Source organism: Pleurodeles waltl, chromosome 10 (assembly GCF_031143425.1).
Source record: "Pleurodeles waltl isolate 20211129_DDA chromosome 10, aPleWal1.hap1.20221129, whole genome shotgun sequence".
Lineage (NCBI taxonomy): Eukaryota > Metazoa > Chordata > Amphibia > Caudata > Salamandridae > Pleurodeles > Pleurodeles waltl.
Window position 1 is genome coordinate 1,044,745,119 of NC_090449.1, and position 19,573 is coordinate 1,044,764,691.

General features: G+C 49.1%; 1 protein-coding gene across 2 annotated transcripts in view; it reads left to right on the forward strand.

Moving 5' to 3' along the window:
* The window catches only part of TOP2B (DNA topoisomerase II beta), a 485,217-nt gene that overhangs the window by 396,212 nt on the left and 69,432 nt on the right, over positions 1 to 19,573 (forward strand). For both annotated transcript variants that reach the window (XM_069212028.1, XM_069212029.1), the window contains exon 31: positions 7,242 to 7,623. In XM_069212028.1, coding sequence (XP_069068129.1) covers positions 7,242 to 7,623 — 382 coding nt within the window. The remainder of the gene's footprint in view (positions 1 to 7,241; positions 7,624 to 19,573) is intronic.

Below are 19,573 nucleotides of genomic sequence, written 5' to 3' on the forward strand. Positions count from 1 at the left end.
AGGGACTGTCAGAGCGCTCAATTACTCCCAATTCCAGCATCTTGTGGACTTCCACCTTGATGCTTTCCTTAACATGGTCAGACTGTCTAAAGATTTTGTTTTTGACAGGCATGCTGTCTCCTGTGTCCACATCATGGGTACACAGGTGTGTCTGACCAGGGGTTAAGGAGAAGAGTTCAGGAAACTGTTGTAGGACTCTCCTACAATCAGCTTGCTGTTGGCCAGAGAGGGTGTCTGAGTAGATCACTCCATCTACTGAGCCATCTTTTGGGTCTGATGACAGAAGATCAGGGAGAGGTTCACTCTCTGCCTCCTGATCCTCATCTGTTACCATTAACAGATTCACATCAGCCCTGTCGTGGAAGAGCTTAAGGCGGTTCACATGGATCACCCTCTTGGGGCTCCTGCTTGTGCCCAGGTCCACCAGGTAGGTGACCTGACTCTTCCTCTCTAGCACTGGGTAAGGGCCACTCCATTTGTCCTGGAGTGCCCTGGGAGCCACAGGCTCCAGAACCCAGACTTTCTGCCCTGGTTGGAACTCAACCAGTGCAGCCTTTTGGTCATACCAAAACTTCTGGAGTTGTTGGCTGGCCTCAAGGTTTTTGGTTGCCTTTTCCATGTACTCTGCCATTCTAGACAGAAGGCCAAGTACATAGTCCACTATGTCCTGTTTAGGCTCATGGAGAGGTCTCTCCCAGCCTTCTTTAACAAGGGCAAGTGGTCCCCTTACAGGATGACCAAACAGAAGTTCAAAGGGTGAGAATCCTACTCCCTTCTGTGGCACCTCTCTGTAAGCGAAAAGCAGACATGGCAAGAGGACATCCCATCTCCTTTTGAGTTTTTCTGGGAGCCCCATGATCATGCCTTTTAATGTCTTGTTGAATCTCTCAACCAAGCCATTAGTTTGTGGATGGTATGGTGTAGTGAATTTATAAGTCACTCCTCACTCATTCCACATGTGCTTTAGGTATGCTGACATGAAGTTGGTACCTCTGTCAGACACCACCTCCTTAGGGAAACCCACTCTGGTAAAGATACCAATGAGGGCCTTGGCTACTGCAGGGGCAGTAGTCGACCTAAGGGGAATAGCTTCAGGATACCTGGTAGCATGATCCACTACTACCAGGATATACATATTTCCTGAGGCTGTGGGAGGTTCTAGTGGACCAACTATGTCCACACCCACTCTTTCAAAGGGAACCCCCACCACTGGAAGTGGAATGAGGGGGGCCTTTGGATGCCCACCTGTCTTACCACTGGCTTGACAGGTGGGGCAGGAGAGGCAAAACTCCTTAACCATGTTGGACATATTGGGCCAGTAGAAGTGGTTGACTAACCTCTCCCACGTCTTGGTTTGTCCCAAATGTCCAGCAAGGGGAATGTCATGGGCCAATGTTAGGATGAACTCTCTGAACAGCTGAGGCACTACCACTCTCCTAGTGGCACCAGGTTTGGGGTCTCTGTCCTCAGTGTACAGGAGTCCATCTTCCCAATAGACCCTATGCGTTCCATTTTTCTTGCCTTTGGACTCTTCAGCAGCTTGCTGCCTAAGGCCTTCAAGAGAGGGACAGGTTTCTTGTCCCTTACACAGCTCCTCCCTTGAGGGTCCCCCTGGGCCTAAGAGCTCAACCTGATAAGGTTCAAGCTCCAAAGGCTCAGTTCCCTCAGAGGGCAGAACTTCTTCCTGAGAAGAGAGGTTCCCTTTCTTTTGCTGTGTTGCAGTTGGTTTCCCAACTGACTTTCCTGTTCTCTTGGGAGGCTGGGCCATTTTTCCAGACTCCAGCTCTACTTGTTCACCCTGTGCCTTGCATTGTGCTCTTGTTTTCACACACACCAGTTCAGGGATACCCAGCATTGCTGCATGGGTTTTTAGTTCTACCTCAGCCCATGCTGAGGACTCCAGGTCATTTCCAAGCAGACAGTCCACTGGGATATTTGAGGAGACCACCACCTGTTTCAGGCCATTGACCCCTCCCCATTCTAAAGTAACCATTGCCATGGGATGTACTTTTCTCTGATTGTCAGCGTTGGTGACTGTGTAAGTTTTTCCAGTCAGGTATTGGCCAGGGGAAACCAGTTTCTCTGTCACCATGGTGACACTGGCACCTGTATCCCTCAGGCCCTCTATTCTAGTCCCATTAATTAAGAGTTGCTGTCTGTATTTTTGCATGTTAGGCGGCCAGACAGCTAGTGTGGCCAAATCCACCCCACCCTCAGAAACTAGAATAGCTTCAGTGTGGACCCTGATTTGCTCTGGGCACACTGTTGATCCCACTTGGAGACTAGCCATACCAGTGTTACCTGGATGGGAGTTTGGAGTGGAACCTTTCTTGGGACAGGCCTTGTCTCCAGTTTGGTGTCCATGCTGTTTACAGCTATGACACCAGGCCTTTTTGGGATCAAAGTTTTTACCCTTGTACCCATTGTTTTGTGAAGAGGCTCTGGGCCCACCCTCCTGTGCAGGTTTTTGGGGGCCTGTAGAAGACTCTTTACTATTTTTAGTTTTGGTTGTCTCATCACCCTTCCCCTGGGGAGTCTTTGTGACCCCTTTCTTTTGGTCACCCCCTGTTGAAGTCTTGGACACCCTTGTCTTGACCCAATGGTCCGCCTTCTTTCCCATTTCTTGGGGAGAAATTGGTCCTAGGTCTACCAGATGCTGATGCAGTTTATCATTGAAACAATTACTTAACAGGTGTTCTTTCACAAATAAATTGTACAGCCCATCATAATTACTTACACCACTGCCTTGAATCCAACCATCTAGTGTTTTCACTGAGTAGTCTACAAAGTCAACCCAGGTCTGGCTCGAGGATTTTTGAGCCCCCCTGAATCTAATCCTATACTCCTCAGTGGAGAATCCAAAGCCCTCAATCAGGGTACCCTTCATGAGGTCATAAGATTCTGCATCTTGTCCAGAGAGTGTGAGGAGTCTATCCCTACACTTTCCTGTGAACATTTCCCAAAGGAGAGCACCCCAGTGAGATCTGTTCACTTTTCTGGTTACACAAGCCCTCTCAAAAGCTGTGAACCATTTGGTGATGTCATCACCATCTTCATATTTAGTTACAATCCCTTTAGGGATTTTCAACATGTCAGGAGAATCTCTGACCCTATTTATGTTGCTGCCACCATTGATGGGTCCTAGGCCCATCTCTTGTCTTTCCCTCTCTATGGCTAGGATCTGTCTTTCCAAAGCCAATCTTTTGGCCATCCTGGCTAACTGGATGTCCTCTTCACTGGGGCTATCCTCAGTGATTTCAGAGGTGTTGGTCTCTCCTGTGAGGGAACCAGCATCTCTGACTATTATTTTTGGAGTCAGGGTTTGAGGGACCCTGTTCTCCTTATATAGGACTGGTAGGGGGGAATTGTCCTCCAAGTCACTATCCTCTTCCTCTGAGTTGCCACCCTCAGAGGGGTTGGCCTTTTCAAACTCTGCCAAAAGCTCCTGGAGCTGTATTTTGGTAGGTTTGGGGCCCATTGTTATTTTCTTTATTTTACAGAGTGACCTTAGCTCCCTCATCTTAAGATGGAGGTAAGGTGTGGTGTCGAGTTCCACCACAGTCACATCTGTGCTAGACATTTTGCTTCTAAAAGTTGGAATACTTTTTAAGAATCTACAACTGGTTCTAGAATCTAATTCAAACTTTTACAAACTTTTAAACTCTAAAAGAAATGCTAAACAGGATCTAACACAAGGCCCTAGCAGGTCTTTTAAGAATTTAGAAAACTTTTCAAATTGCAAAAATCAATTTCTAATGACAATTTTGGAATTTGTCGTGTGATCAGGTATTGGCTGAGTAGTCCAGCAAATGCAAAGTCTTGTACCCCACCGCTGATCCACCAATGTAGGAAGTTGGCTCTGTATGCACTATTTCAAAGTGAGGAATAGTATGCACAGAGTCCAAGGGTTCCCCTTAGAGGTAAGATAGTGGCAAAAAGAGATAATACTAATGCTCTATTTTGTGGTAGTGTGGTCGAGCAGTAGGCTTATCCAAGGAGTAGTGTTAAGCATTTGTTGTACATACACATAGACAATAAATGAGGTACACACACTCAGAGACAAATCCAGCCAATAGGTTTTTATATAGAAAAATATCTTTTCTTAGTTTATTTTAAGAACCACAGGTTCAAATTCTACATGTAATATCTCATTCGAAAGGTATTGCAGGTAAGTACTTTAGGAACTTCAAATCATCAAAATTGCATGTATACTTTTCAAGTTATTCACAAATAGCTGTTTTAAAAGTGGACACTTAGTGCAATTTTCACAGTTCCTAGGGGAGGTAAGTATTTGTTAGGTTAACCAGGTAAGTAAGACACTTACAGGGCTTAGTTCTTGGTCCAAGGTAGCCCACCGTTGGGGGTTCAGAGCAACCCCAAAGTCACCACACCAGCAGCTCAGGGCCGGTCAGGTGCAGAGTTCAAAGTGGTGCCCAAAACACATAGGCTAGAATGGAGAGAAGGGGGTGCCCCGGTTCCGGTCTGCTTGCAGGTAAGTACCCGCGTCTTCGGAGGGCAGACCAGGGGGGTTTTGTAGGGCACCGGGGGGGGGACACAAGTCCACACAGAAATTTCACCCTCAGCAGCGCGGGGGCGACCGGGGGCAGTGTAGAAACAGGCGTCGGGTTCGCAGTGTTAGTCTATGAGAGATCTCGGGATCTCTTCAGCGCTGCAGGCAGGCAAGGGGGGGATTCCTCGGGGAAACCTCCACTTGGGCGAGGGAGAGGGACTCCTGGGGGTCACTCCTCCAGTGAAAGTCCGGTCCTTCAGGTCCTGGGGGCTGCGGGTGCAGGGTCTCTCCCAGGCGTCGGGACTTTAGGTTCAAAGAGTCGCGGTCAGGGGAAGCCTCGGGATTCCCTCTGCAGGCGGCGCTGTGGGGGCTCAGGGGGGACAGGTTTTGGTACTCACAGTATCAGAGTAGTCCTGGGGTCCCTCCTGAGGTGTTGGATCGCCACCAGCCGAGTCGGGGTCGCCGGGTGCAGTGTTGCAAGTCTCACGCCTTTTGCGGGGAGCTTGCAGGGTTCTTTAAAGCTGCTGGAAACAAAGTTGCAGCTTTTCTTGGAGCAGGTCCGCTGTCCTCGGGAGTTTCTTGTCTTTTCGAAGCAGGGGCAGTCCTCAGAGGATGTCGAGGTCGCTGGTCCCTTTGGAAGGCGTCGCTGGAGCAGGATCTTTGGAAGGCAGGAGACAGGCCGGTGAGTTTCTGGAGCCAAGGCAGTTGTCGTCTTCTGGTCTTCCGCTGCAGGGGGTTTTCAGCTGGCAGTCCTTCTTGTAGTTGCAGGAATCTAATTTTCTAGGGTTCAGGGTAGCCCTTAAATACTAAATTTAAGGGTGTGTTTAGGTCTGGGGGGTTAGTAGCCAATGGCTACTAGCCCTGAGGGTGGGTACACCCTCTTTGTGCCTCCTCCCAAGGGGAGGGGGTCACAATCCTAACCCTATTGGGGGAATCCTCCATCGGCAAGATGGAGGATTTCTAAAAGTCAGAGTCACCTCAGCTCAGGACACCTTAGGGGCTGTCCTGACTGGCCAGTGACTCCTCCTTGTTTTTCTCATTATTTTCTCCGGCCTTGCCGCCAAAAGTGGGGCCTGGCCGGAGGGGGCGGGCAACTCCACTAGCTGGAGTGTCCTCCTGGGTTGGCACAAAGGAGGTGAGCCTTTGAGGCTCACCGCAAGGTGTGACAATTCCTGCCTGGGGGAGGTGTTAGCATCTCCACCCAGTGCAGGCTTTGTTACTGGCCTCAGAGTGACAATGGCACTCTCCCCATGGGGCCAGCAACATGTCTCGGTTTGTGGCAGGCTGCTAAAACTAGTCAGCCTACACAGATAGTCGGTTAAGTTTCAGGGGGCACCTCTAAGGTGCCCTCTGGGGTGTATTTTACAATAAAATGTACACTGGCATCAGTGTGCATTTATTGTGCTGAGAAGTTTGATACCAAACTTCCCAGTTTTCAGTGTAGCCATTATGGTGCTGTGGAGTTCGTGTTTGACAAACTCCCAGACCATATACTCTTATGGCTACCCTGCACTTACAATGTCTAAGGTTTTGTTTAGACACTGTAGGGGTACCATGCTCATGCACTGGTACCCTCATCTAGGGTATAGTGCACCCTGCCTTAGGGCTGTAAGGCCTGCTAGAGGGGTGTCTTACCTATACTGCATAGGCAGTGAGAGGCTGGCATGGCACCCTGAGGGGAGTGCCATGTCGACTTACTCGTTTTGTCCTCACTAGCACACACAAGCTGGCAAGCAGGGTGTCTGTGCTGAGTGAGAGGTCTCCAGGGTGGCATAAGACATGCTGCAGCCCTTAGAGACCTTCCTTGGCATCAGGGCCCTTGGTACTAGAAGTACCAGTTACAAGGGACTTATCTGGATGCCAGGGTCTGCCAATTGTGGATACAAAAGTACAGGTTAGGGAAAGAACACTGGTGCTGGGGCCTGGTTAGCAGGCCTCAGCACACTTTCAATTGTAAACATAGCATCAGCAAAGGCAAAAAGTCAGGGGGCAACCATGCCAAGGAGGCATTTCCTTACACAAAGCAAGTCCAGTTAAGGAACTAGAAGGTAACACGCGCTTCACCAAGTAGAACTGCATCAGACTATCATGCAGCAAGTTGTGTGCAACAAGGGAAAATTAAAAGGACGCTAGAAGTCTACTCAGTACCATGGCCGCAGCTGTTATTATCATTTTTAATGCAATCGTATTTAAATTCTTCCATCAGTACAGAGAAATAAAAGTGAAGACATTTTTGTATTTCATGTGAAACTTGAATTGCCAGTATTGTCACCAAATCCACAGTCACCTTTAGAAGGATTGTGGACAGAGCAGATTATGGGCACTTGCTCATCACATGGATAGAACAGTTTGTCAGATAGCACTGCCCAACCTTTTGTTGCTTACAGGCTACCAAATGGGTGCACCCCTGTTCTTAATGTATTTTCTCACTCTAAATGCTATTGTTTTCTACATTGGCCAATGCAACGCTCTTGGAAATGTAACAAAAATAATGCAAAAACAAGTCAGAAATCTCTGCTCTTTCATTCATTGTGGCTATGATAAATGGATGTCAATTGTGACGCAGCTGGGCTTTTTGCATGCAATTTTCACCCATTTTACAGAACCATGTCCTTTATTTCAGCAGTAATCTCACCTTTGATCTGCCTTAATACATTTTTGTACAGGATTTAAAAGCATTTCTTGGATGATTAAACCTTAAATCTTCCTCTTTTCACCTCCTTTACTCCAGCTGAGCGGCCCAAGTACACATTTGATTTCTCAGAAGAGGAAGACGCTGAAGAAGATGAAGAACTTTTGCATGACTGTAATGACTTAAATGACCTCCAACCAAAGTCCTCCCCAGTCAGAAATAATGAGGTGGAGGAGGTAGACGAGCCAGACGACCTGGAGGAGGAGGTGGAGGAGGATGAGGGGAATGTGCGATTGGACACGTTTGATAAGGACGATTTGAGCTCCTCCCCCGTCAAAGCTACCCCTCCTCTGAAACCACCATCTCCTGAGAAACCTTCTCCCCCTTTCAAATCCACCCCCCCTATCAAAACGTCAATCAAATTTTCCGCTGTCAAGTCGTCCATCAAGTCTTCGCCTTTCAAGTTCAAGCTTACTACGGAGTAAGTATATTCATTGCTCCTAGGCTTTGTCAGATGTTTGAAATGATAAAGTAGTTTGTATATCACATCTGGAAGATTACTAAATTGTCATCTGCCCTGCCAAGCGATGCAGGTCAGTGTAAATTCTCATTGGATGTACTGTTGAGATGTAATACAGCGGCGGTAATCATTTAGGTTGTCGCTATAATCAGAACTGGCGGACCTTTTCAGGTCTTGAGTGTTTTGCTAATTTGAGGATTTGTTAAGTGATGTAGAGGAGAATGAAAGGTGGCTATAGCTTAAAAACTGTATGTCTGGGCAACGGTCATCGAATGTTGTGGGACCAATGACTGCAGCAATAATTTCCACTGTATTGAAAGCTCTACCTTGCCCTTGAATTGTCCTGATCGGTGAGAAGAGTTTGTTCGCAGAATGGAGCCTGTTGGGAGGAAGTCCCTTTCCTTTCACTGGCTTCACCAGAGGACAGATTTTCAACCTCAATTTAAACCTTCTACCTGAGCAGAAAGAGAGGTTCCTGAAGCTTTTTTGCTCTTTAGTCTGGCACCCACCATAGTGCTAATCTGTGGCAGAAGGTCTGTATTAGAAAGTTACTCTGTCAGTAGTATGATGGTCACAAAAGAGCTATGATTCTGCAAAAGGTGTTTGTAGGAAGTTGGCTCTGTATGTGCTATTTCAAAGTAAGGAATAGCATGCACAGAGTCCAAGGGTTCCCCTTAGAGGTAAAATAGTGGTAAAAAGAGATAATACTAATGCTCTATTTTGTGGTAGTGTGGTCGAGCAGTAGGCTTATCCAAGGAGTAGTGTTAAGCATTTGTTGTACATACACATAGACAATAAATGAGGTACACACACTCAGAGACAAATCCAGCCAATAGGTTTTGTTATAGAAAAATATCTTTTCTTAGTTTATTTTAAGAACCACAGGTTCAAATTCTACATGTAATATCTCATTTGAAAGGTATTGCAGGTAAGTACTTTAGGAACTTTAAATCATAAAAATTGCATGTATACTTTTCAAGTTATTGACAAATAGCTGTTTTAAAAGTGGACACTTAGTGCAATTTTCACAGTTCCTGGGGGAGGTAAGTTTTTGTTAGTTTTACCAGGTAAGTAAGACACTTACAGGGTTCAAGTCTTGGTCCAAGGTAGCCCACCGTTGGGGGTTCAGAGCAACCCCAAAGTTACCACACCAGCAGCTCAGGGCCGGTCAGGTGCAGAGTTCAAAGTGGTGCCCAAAACACATAGGCTAGAATGGGGAGAAGGGGGTGCCCCGGTTCCGGTCTGCTTGCAGGTAAGTACCCGCGTCTTCGGAGGGCAGACCAGGGGGGTTTTGTAGGGCACCGGGGGTGACACAAGCCCACACAGAAATTTCACCCTCAGCAGCGCGGGGGCGGCCGGGTGCAGTGTAGAAACAAGCGTCGGGTTCGCAATGTTAGTCTATGAGAGATCTCGGGATCTCTTCAGCGCTGCAGGCAGGCAAGGGGGGGATTCCTCTGGGAAACCTCCACTTGGGCAAGGGAGAGGGACTCCTGGGGGTCACTTCTCCAGTGAAAGTCCGGTCCTTCAGGTCCTGGGGGCTGCGGGTGCAGGGTCTCTCCCAGGCGTCGGGACTTAGGATTCAAAGAGTCGCGGTCAGGGGAAGCCTCGGGATTCCCTCTGCAGGCGGCGCTGTGGGGGCTCAGGGGGGACAGGTTTTGGTACTCACAGTATCAGAGTAGTCCTGGGGTCCCTCCTGAGGTGTTGGATCTCCACCAGCCGAGTCGGGGTCGCCGGGTGCAGTGTTGCAAGTCTCACGCTTCTTGCGGGGAGCTTGCAGGGTTCTTTCAAGGCTGCTGGAAACAAAGTTGCAGCCTTTCTTGGAGCAGGTCCGCTGTCCTCGGGAGTTTCTTGTCTTTTCGAAGCAGGGGCAGTCCTCAGAGGATGTCGAGGTCGCTGGTCCCTTTGGAAGGCGTCGCTGGAGCAGGATCTTTGGAAGGCAGGAGACAGGCCGGTGAGTTTCTGGAGCCAAGGCAGTTGTCGTCTTCTGGTCTTCCTCTGCAGGAGTTTTTCAGCTAGGCAGTCCTTCTTCTTGTAGTTGCAGGAATCTAATTTTCTAGGGTTCAGGGTAGCCCTTAAATACTAAATTTAAAGGCGTGTTTAGGTCTGGGGGGTTAGTAGCCAATGGCTACTAGCCCTGAGGGTGGGTACACCCTCTTTGTGCCTCCTCCCAAGGGGAGGGGGTCACAATCCTAACCCTATTGGGGGAATCCTCCATCTGCTAGATGGAGGATTTCTAAAAGTTAGAGTCACCTCAGCTCAGGACACCTTAGGGGCTGTCCTGACTGGCCAGTGACTCCTCCTTGTTATTCTCATTATTTTCTCCGGCCTAGCCGCCAAAAGTGGGGGCCGGGCCGGATTGGGCGGGCAACTCCACTAGCTGGAGTGTCCTGCGGTGCTGTGACAAAGGGGTGAGCCTTTGAGGCTCACCGCCAGGTGTTACAGCTCCTGCCTGGGGGAGGTGTTAGCATCTCCACCCAGTGCAGGCTTTGTTACTGGCCTCAGAGTGACAAAGGCACTCTCCCCATGGAGCCAGCAACATGTCTCTAGTGTGGCAGGCTGCTGGAACTAGTCAGCCTACACAGATAGTCGGTTAAGTTTCAGGGGGCACCTCTAAGGTGCCCTCTGGGGTGTATTTGGCAATAAAATGTACACTGGCATCAGTGTGCATTTATTGTGCTGAGAAGTTTGATACCAAACTTCCCAGTTTTCAGTGTAGCCATTATGGTGCTGTGGAGTTCGTGTTTGACAAACTCCCAGACCATATACTCTTATGGCTACCCTGCACTTACAATGTCTAAGGTTTTGTTTAGACACTGTAGGGGTACCATGCTCATGCACTGGTACCCTCACCTATGATATAGTGCACCCTGCCTTAGGGCTGTAAGGCCTGCTAGAGGGGTGACTGACCTATACTTGCATAGGCAGTGAGAGGCTGGCATGGCACCCTGAGGGGAGTGCCATGTCGACTTACTCGTTTTGTTCTCACTAGCACACACAAGCTGGCAAGCAGTGTGTCTGTGCTGAGTGAGAGGTCTCCAGGGTGGCATAAGACATGCTGCAGCCCTTAGAGACCTTCCTTGGCATCAGGGCCCTTGGTACTAGAAGTACCATTTACAAGGGACTTATCTGGATGCCAGGGTCTGCCAATTGTGGATACAAAAGTACAGGTTAGGGAAAGAACACTGGTGCTGGGGCCTGGTTAGCAGGCCTCAGCACACTTTCAATTGTAAACATAGCATCAGCAAAGGCAAAAAGTCAGGGGGCAACCATGCCAAGGAGGCATTTCCTTACAGTGTTCCTTGCCTGCTCACCAGCAAGGGGAAGAGTAGCTGAACTAGTCAAGTGAAGGAGGCATGAACAAAGGACAAGGCTGCTTGCCCTCCCCCTCACCCTCTCCTCCCATGCATTTTCCTCCTCTACCACCTCCAACTCCTCCCACCTCATCTACGACTTCTCAGGGGTCACCAGCCTTATTATGACTCTGGTATCCCTAGTCCATACTCTTCAGCACTGGACTTTGGGGGTGCCTGTTAACCCCCATCCCACAGATGACCCTTGGGAGTACAGTGATGTGGAACACCCAGGGTACCAGGAATTGGAGCTTATCCCAGTTGGGGGTTCCACAGAGGGCAATACCATTGCTTACCACATTGTCATCCAGTGCCTGGCTGCCGACAGGGGTGACTGGTGTTTGAGCACAAGGGACGTTGCCCTGCCACCCTCTGGGGAGAGGCAGGAACAGTGAAAATAAACACAGAACATTTTTTACTGCTCTGAGACAGTGTGCTGAATCTCCTGGATGAACTCTAGTGAACTTTGCAGATGTCCTACTGAGCCAGTGCCAGGCGCACAAGGTTTTATTTGACCTGCAGGCACAAGCTACAGCAGTGACATCACAGGAAAGGAAATGCTGAATTAGAATGCAATTGATCTTGTTGCTTTTGGGGCGTGTGAGCAGAGGCCTGGGAGAAGTTTCAAAACTCCATTCCCTTCAGTGTCTGGGGGTGGGGCAGGCCGATGAGGACAAGGATGGTGTGGGTGGAAACAATTTGCTTATCACAGAGGGGCAGGCTGTAGGAGGGGGCAGAGGGGCCGCTCTCCTGGCAGTAGCCTGTTTAGTGCTGCATTTGGTTTCAACTTAAACAAGCATTTACAATGCAGCGGGTCTCGTGTTTGCTCATGTTAGAGCTGATCGCGTTGTGAACTCCTAACCCGACTTTTCACCTATCGGGCAAAAGTGCATTTATGTATGTAACCCGAAAAAGTGAAATTAACTATGTAAAGCGCTCGACTTCTGCCAAGCGAGATCGGGCTCGTAAATTAGAGAAAATGAAGTCCACGAGCCCTATGGAAAACAGTGAGCCTCGCATGTTTTCTGTACTTGGTTGCTGCGCTCGAGGAGGGCTAGCCACCGGAAAAGGCATGACGTATGCATGCCTTCCACTAATGCAAGCAGATTTTATTAGGCAAGCCCGCAAACCAATAAAAAACACTGACGTGAAGTTGACAGGGCTCTGAGCCCTTTTCACAATACAAAAGAGTCTCGCTGCGCAGGCTCGACCTTAAAATAACATTATGGAACTGAGCCTGAGCCCATCCCTTATTTCGACTCCTTGGCTGCTTAGGGGCCCAAGAGAAGGAATAAACCAGCTGCGGACAACTGCACTAGTGGGCTTAGGGATACATACGCAGTTAAGCTTCTGCATCAGGGGCATAGTCACAGCTACACTAGACCCTCCTTATTTTGTGCTCCATTTTTATTGCATCAAGAGTCAATAATTATTCAGTCTTGGTACAAGGAAAATAAAATAGAGGCCCGCTTCAGGACCATCGACAAACTGAGGCAGCCAGTGACATTGTTTGATTGCTGACACAGGTGACTGGAGGTGCCTGCGCCAGCGATCCGAGATACTGTTCAGAGCTGGTATAACTCCAGCACTGTGGGCATGTCTAATAGTTACATTGAGAGTCAGTGAAGGAGTGAGAGTGAGTGACGGTAAGAATGAGTATGTCTGATAACGAATGTGAGTGAGGGAGGATGGCAGTGTAACTGTGTGAGGAACACTGACTAATTTAGAATGAGAGGGACTGAGTAAGACAGTGGGTCAGAGTAGAACGAGTGAGACTGCATGAATTAGTGAGACTGAGTCAAAGTGAGACAATAAATTTAGGGGGTTATTTACAAGAGGCCTGCGCCGCAAGCTTCCTTTTTTCTGACGGTGTGGGGGCGCAGGCCTCTCAGTCATATCTGAGGCCATGCAAAGCCACTCTGTGTTGCTTTGCGTGGCCTCAAAGATATGCAGTAAGGCAAGGCAGCGCAAATCGCTGTTGCCTTAATCTACATCAAGGAGGCGTTCTATGGCTTTACAGTGGGTTTTCACATGAAACACCTATGGATTTGACGCTGCCCCAGATTTACAAAGTCACATAAACTTGGGGCTGCGCCAAACCTTGCGCCTTCCAGAGCAGGCGTAACAAGGAGCAATGTTTTCATTTTGCCTCCTTTTTCCTCTTTCTGCGTGTGCTGCATCCTGTAGCACAAACAAAGTGGATAACATCTCCATGGATTATTTTTGTGCAGGAAGGTGGCCCTTCCATTGCAAAATCAATCCTGCCAATAGCGCAGACACCCTTGCGCTATGGTGTAAGGGTGTCTGCGTTGGCGCTAGGCACCAAATTACATGCTGGCTGAATGGTCAGGAATTCAGTGTATCTCGTAGATGCAGTCCATTCCTACCCTTTCAAATTGATGTAGGGCAGTGCAGCAAAAAAGACTTGCAGCACTGCCTTACGCCCAATCTTTGATGCCCTTAGTGCAAGAAATTGAGAGAACCCTTCAAGAAGAAACCAGATTATGCCCCACTACCTCTAAAGGTCACCAGCCACCTCTGGCTGCCTACCAGAAGGTAGGCATTCACATCACACCAGATGATAATGATTCTCTGGTGGAGACGCTATTCATAACCGAGCACTCCCTCCATTTTCTCCCCGTGTTAGAGTATGGTTAAATGTGCCTCGAGGAGCCTATGGAATCATAGGTATTAACACCCATTGTTGAGAAAAAAAAGTTTAAACCTGTTGTAAGGAAATGCCTCCTTGGCATGGTTACCCCCTGACTTTTTGCCTTTGCTGATGCTATGTTTTGAATTGAAAGTGTGCTGAGGCCTGCTAACCAGGCCCCAGTACCAGTGTTCTTTCCCTAACCTGTACTTTTGATTCCACAATTGGCACACCCTGGCATCCAGATAAGTCCCTTGTAACTGGTACCTCTGGTACCAAGGGCCCTGATGCCAGGGAAGGTCTCTAAGGGCTGCAGCATGTATTATGCCACCCTAAGAGACCCCTCACTCAGCACAGACACACTGCTTACCAGCTTGTGTGTGCTAGTGAGAACAAAATGAGTAAGTCGACATGGCACTTCCCTCAGGGTGCCATGCCAGCCTCTCACTGCCTATGCAGTATAGGTAAGACACCCCTCTAGCAGGCCTTACAGCCCTAAGGCAGGGTGCACTATACCATAGGTGAGGGTACCAGTGCATGAGCACTGTGCCCCTACAGTGTCTAAGCAAAACTTTAGACATTGTAAGTGCAGGGTAGCCATAAGAGTATATGGTCTGGGAGTCTGTTTTACACGGACTCCACAGCACCATAATGGCTACACTGAAAACTGGGAAGTTTGGTATCAAACTTCTCAGCACAATAAATGCACACTGATGCCAGTGTACATTTTATTGTAAAATACACCACAGAGGGCACCTTAGAGGTGCCCCCTGAAACTTAACAGACTATCTGTGTAGGCTGACTGGTTCCAGCAGCCTGCCACACTAGAGACATGTTGTTGGCCCCATGGGGAGAGTGCCTTTGTCACTCTGAGGCCAGTAACAAAGCCTGCACTGGGTGGGGATGCTAACACCTCCCCCAGGCAGGAGCTGTAACACCTGGCGGTGAGCCTCAAAGGCTCACCCCTTTGTCACAGCCCCGCAGGACACTCCAGCTAGTGGAGTTGCCCGCCCCCTCCGGCCCCGGCCCCCCACTTTTGGCTTCAAGGCCGGAAAAAATAATGAGAATAACAAGGAGGAGTCACTGGCCAGTCAGGACAGCCCCTAAGGTGTCCTGAGCTGAGGTGACTCTAACTTTTAGAAATCCTCCATCTTGCAGATGGAGGATTCCCCCAATAGGATTAGGGATGTGACCCCCTCCCCTTGGGAGGAGGCACAAAGAGGGTGTACCCACCCTCAGGGCTAGTAGCCATTGGCTGCTAACCCCCCAGACCTAAACACGCCCTTAAATTTAGTATTTAAGGGGTTCCCTGAACCTAAAGATTTAGATTCCTGCAACTACAAGAAGGACTGCCGAGCTGACAAACCCCTGCAGAGGAAGAACAGAAGACACCAACTGCCTTGGCCCCAGACTTATCGGCCTGTCTCCTGCCTTCCAAAGAAACCTGCTCCAGCTACGCTTTCCAAGGGACCAGCGACCTCTGAATCCTCTGAGGACTGCCCTGCTTCGAAAAAGACAAGAAACTCCCGAGGACAGCGGCACTGCTCCAAAAGAACTGCAACTTTGTTACAAGGAGCAGATTTAAAGACCCCTGCAACTCCCCGCAAGAAGCGTGAGACTTGCAACACTGCACCCGGCGACCCCGACTCGACTGGTGGAGAACAACCAACTCAGGGAGGACCCTCCGGCGACTCTACGACTGTGAGTAACCAAAGTTGTCCCCCCTGAGCCCCCACAGCGACGCCTGCAGAGGGAATCCCCAGGCTCCCCCTGACCGCGACTGTCTGAACTCCATTTCCCGACGGCTGGAAAAGACCCTGCACCCGCAGCCCCTAAAGAAACGGAACTTCTGTGCAGGAGTGACCCCCAGGAGGCCCTCTCCCTTGCCCAGGTGGTGGCTACCCCGAGGAGCCCCCCCCTTGCCTGCCTGCATCGCTGAAGAGACCCCTTGGTCTCCCATTGAAACCTGAAGGAAACCCGACGCGTGTTTGCACACTGCACCCGGCCGCCCCCGCGCTGCTGAGGGTGTACTTTCTGTACTACTTTGTGTCCTCCCCGGTGCCCTACAAAACCCCCCTGGTCTGCCCTCCGAAGACGCGGGTACTTACCTGCTGGCAGACTGGAACCGGGGCACCCCCTTCTCTCCATTATAGCCTATGTGTTTTGGGCACCTCTTTGACCTTTGCACCTGACCGGCCCTGAGCTGCTGGTGCGATAACTTTGGGGTTGCTCTGAACCCCCAACGGTGGGCTACCTTGGACCAAAAACTCAAACCTGTAAGTGACTTACTTACCTGTGAAAACTAACAATAACTTACCTCCCCCAGGAACTGTGAAAATTGCACTAAGTGTCCACTTTTAAAACAGCTTATTATGTTTTATGCAAAAAGTATACATGCTAAAGTAATGATTCAAAGTTCCTAGAGTACTTACCTGCAATACCTTTCAAAAGAGCTATTACATGTAAAATTTGAACCTGTGGTTCTTAAAATAAACTAAGAAAAGATATGTTCGATGGCATCTGTCGCTGTAGATACGCATGTTTTGCATAGGTCGCCATCTGGTGTTGGGCCGGAGTGTTACAAGTTGTTTTTCTTCGAAGAAGTCTTTCGAGTCACGGGACCGAGTGACTCCTCCTTTTGTCTCCATTGCGCATGGGCGTCGACTCCATCTTCGATTGTTTTTTTTCCGCCATCGGGTTCGGACGTGTTCCTGTCGCTCCGAGTTTCGGAACAGAAAGATAGCTAATTTCGGAAGATTTTCGTCGGTATTGTTGCGTTCGGGGTCGGCGTAGTTAGATTCAACACCGCGTCTAAGATCGAAGAGCTCCGGTGCCCTTCGGGGTAATTTTTTCGATCCCCCGTCGGGGCCTGGTCGGCCCGACCGCGTGCAGAAGAACGCCAATGGAACGGACCCCGTTCCGTTTCTGTCCCAAATGCCACAATAAATACCCCTATACAGACCAACACTTGGTCTGCAACCTGTGCCTGTCACCTGAGCACAGTGAAGACACCTGCGAGGCCTGTCGTGCGTTCCGGTCCCGAAAAACTCTCCGAGACCGTCGAGCCAGAAGACTTCAGATGGCGTCCGCGCCGACAGCCCACCGGGATTTCGAGGAACAAGAAGAGGAGGGAACCTTTTCGATCCAAGAATCGGACTCCGAAGGATTCGACGATACTCAAACCGTGAGTAGGACGTCGAAAACCACTCAGAAGAAGATTTACAAGGCCCAGGGGACGCCACTGCCACCAGGCCATGGCTCGACCCATAAATTCGGTGACCGACCGTCGGCACCGAAAAAGGCCCAAACAGTGCCGAGATCGTCCGACTCCGGTCGAGACACCGGCACGCAGCCTTCTCGGGACCGAGAAAGTGCTGGAGACAAGCATCTGCACCGAGATACCGGTGTTGACACGGCTCGACGCCGAGACAGCGGCACCGAAGAAGATCGACGCCGAGAGGTTTCGGCCCCGAAAAAGAAAAAAGTCACCTCGGAGCCGAAAAAAGATGCAGACAGGGTTTTGGTGCCAAAACAAACTGCAACCGACCCAGTTTCAGGCTCTTATACAGAAGAGCACTCGCTAACCTCCCAAATGCAAAAGCATAGGTTTGAGGAAGAACTACACTCAACGGATGTAGACCCTACGCAAAAGCGTATTTTCATACAGCAGGGGACAGGAAAAATAAGCACCCTTCCCCCTATTAGAAGAAAGAGAAGATTGGAGTTCCAAACTGAACAAACACCACAAACAAAAGTGGTAAAAAAAGTTACCCCACCACCCTCTCCTCCACCTGTGATTAACGTCTCACCAGCACAAACTCCATCACATTCCCCAGCTCACACCACCATGAGCCAGGGTGACCAAGATCAAGACGCATGGGACTTATACGACGCCCCAGTGTCAGATAACAGTCCGGAGGCATACCCTACGAAGCCAATCCCCACCAGAGGACAGCACTGCGTATTCTCAAGTGGTGGCTAGAGCAGCACAATTTCACAATGTAAGCCTCCACTCGGAACAGGTCGAGGATGACTTTTTATTCAACACACTCTCCTCCACCCACAGCTCCTACCAAAGCCTGCCTATGCTCCCTGGTATGCTCCGGCACGCAAAAGAAATCTTTAAGGAGCCGGTCAAAAGTAGGGCAATCACACCAAGAGTGGAAAAAAAGTATAAGGCGCCTCCTACAGACCCGGCTTTCATCACTACACAGCTGCCACCAGACTCTGTTGTTGTAGGAGCAGCTAGGAAAAGGGCCAACTCCCACACATCTGGAGATGCACCACCCCCAGATAAAGAAAGCCGCAAGTTCGATGCAGCTGGTAAAAGAGTCGCAGCACAAGCTGCAAACCAGTGGCGCATCGCTAACTCCCAGGCACTACTTGCGCGCTATGACAGAGCCCATTGGGATGAGATGGAACATCTCATTGACCATCTGCCCAAGGACCTACAAAATAGGGCAAAACAAGTGGTTGAGGAGGGACAGACCATTTCCAACAACCAAATCCGCTCCTCCATGGACGCTGCAGATACAGCTGCACGGACAATTAATACATCTGTAACTATCAGAAGGCATGCATGGCTCCGAACGTCTGGATTTAAACCAGAGATTCAGCAAGCAGTTCTCAATATGCCTTTTAACGAAAAAGAACTGTTCGGTCCAGAAGTGGACACAGCGATTGAGAAACTCAAAAAAGACACGGACACTGCTAAAGCCATGGGCGCACTCTACTCCCCGCAGAGCAGAGGCAATTACAGCACATTCCGTAAAACACCCTTTAGAGGGGGGTTTCGGGGTCAGAGCACACAAGCCAGCACCTCACAGGCAACACCGTCCAGTTACCAGGAACAGTACAGAGGAGGTTTTCGGGGACAATATAGAGGAGGGCAATTTCCTAGGAATAGAGGAAAATTTCAAAGCCCCAAAACCCCTACTACTAAACAGTGACTCACATGTCACTCACCCCCTCCACACAACACCAGTGGGGGGAAGAATAAGTCATTATTACAAAGCATGGGAGGAAATCACTACAGACACTTGGGTTCTAGCAATTATCCAACATGGTTATTGCATAGAATTTCTACAATTCCCTCCAAACATACCACCAAAAGCACAAAATCTGACAAAACATCATTCCAATCTCCTGGAGATAGAAGTGCAGGCACTATTGCAAAAGAATGCAATCGAATTAGTGCCAAACACACAAATAAACACAGGAGTTTACTCACTGTACTTTCTGATACCAAAGAAGGACAAAACGCTGAGACCAATCCTAGACCTCAGAATAGTGAACACATTCATCAAATCAGACCACTTTCACATGGTCACACTACAAGAAGTATTACCATTGCTAAAACTACACGACTACATGTCAATTTTAGACCTCAAGGACGCGTATTTCCATATACCAATACACCCATCGCACAGGAAATACCTAAGGTTTGTATTCAAAGGAATACATTACCAATTCAAGGTACTGCCTTTCGGATTAACAACCGCACCAAGAGTCTTTACCAAATGTCTAGCGGTAGTCGCTGCACACATCAGAAGGCAGCAAATACATGTGTTCCCATATCTAGACGACTGGCTAATCAAGGCCCATTCGTTAATAGAGTGCTCAAATCACACAAATCAGATCATACAAACCCTCTTCAAACTAGGGTTCACCGTCAACTTCACGAAATCCAACATTCTGCCGTGCAAGGTACAACAATACCTAGGAGCCATAATAGACACAACAAAAGGAGTAGCCACTCCAAGTCCCCAAAGAATTCAAAATTTCAACACCATCATACAACGGATGTATCCAACACAAAAGATACAAGCAAAGATGATATTACAACTCCTAGGCATGATGTCTTCATGCATAGCCATTGTCCCAAACGCAAGACTGCACATGAGGCCCTTAC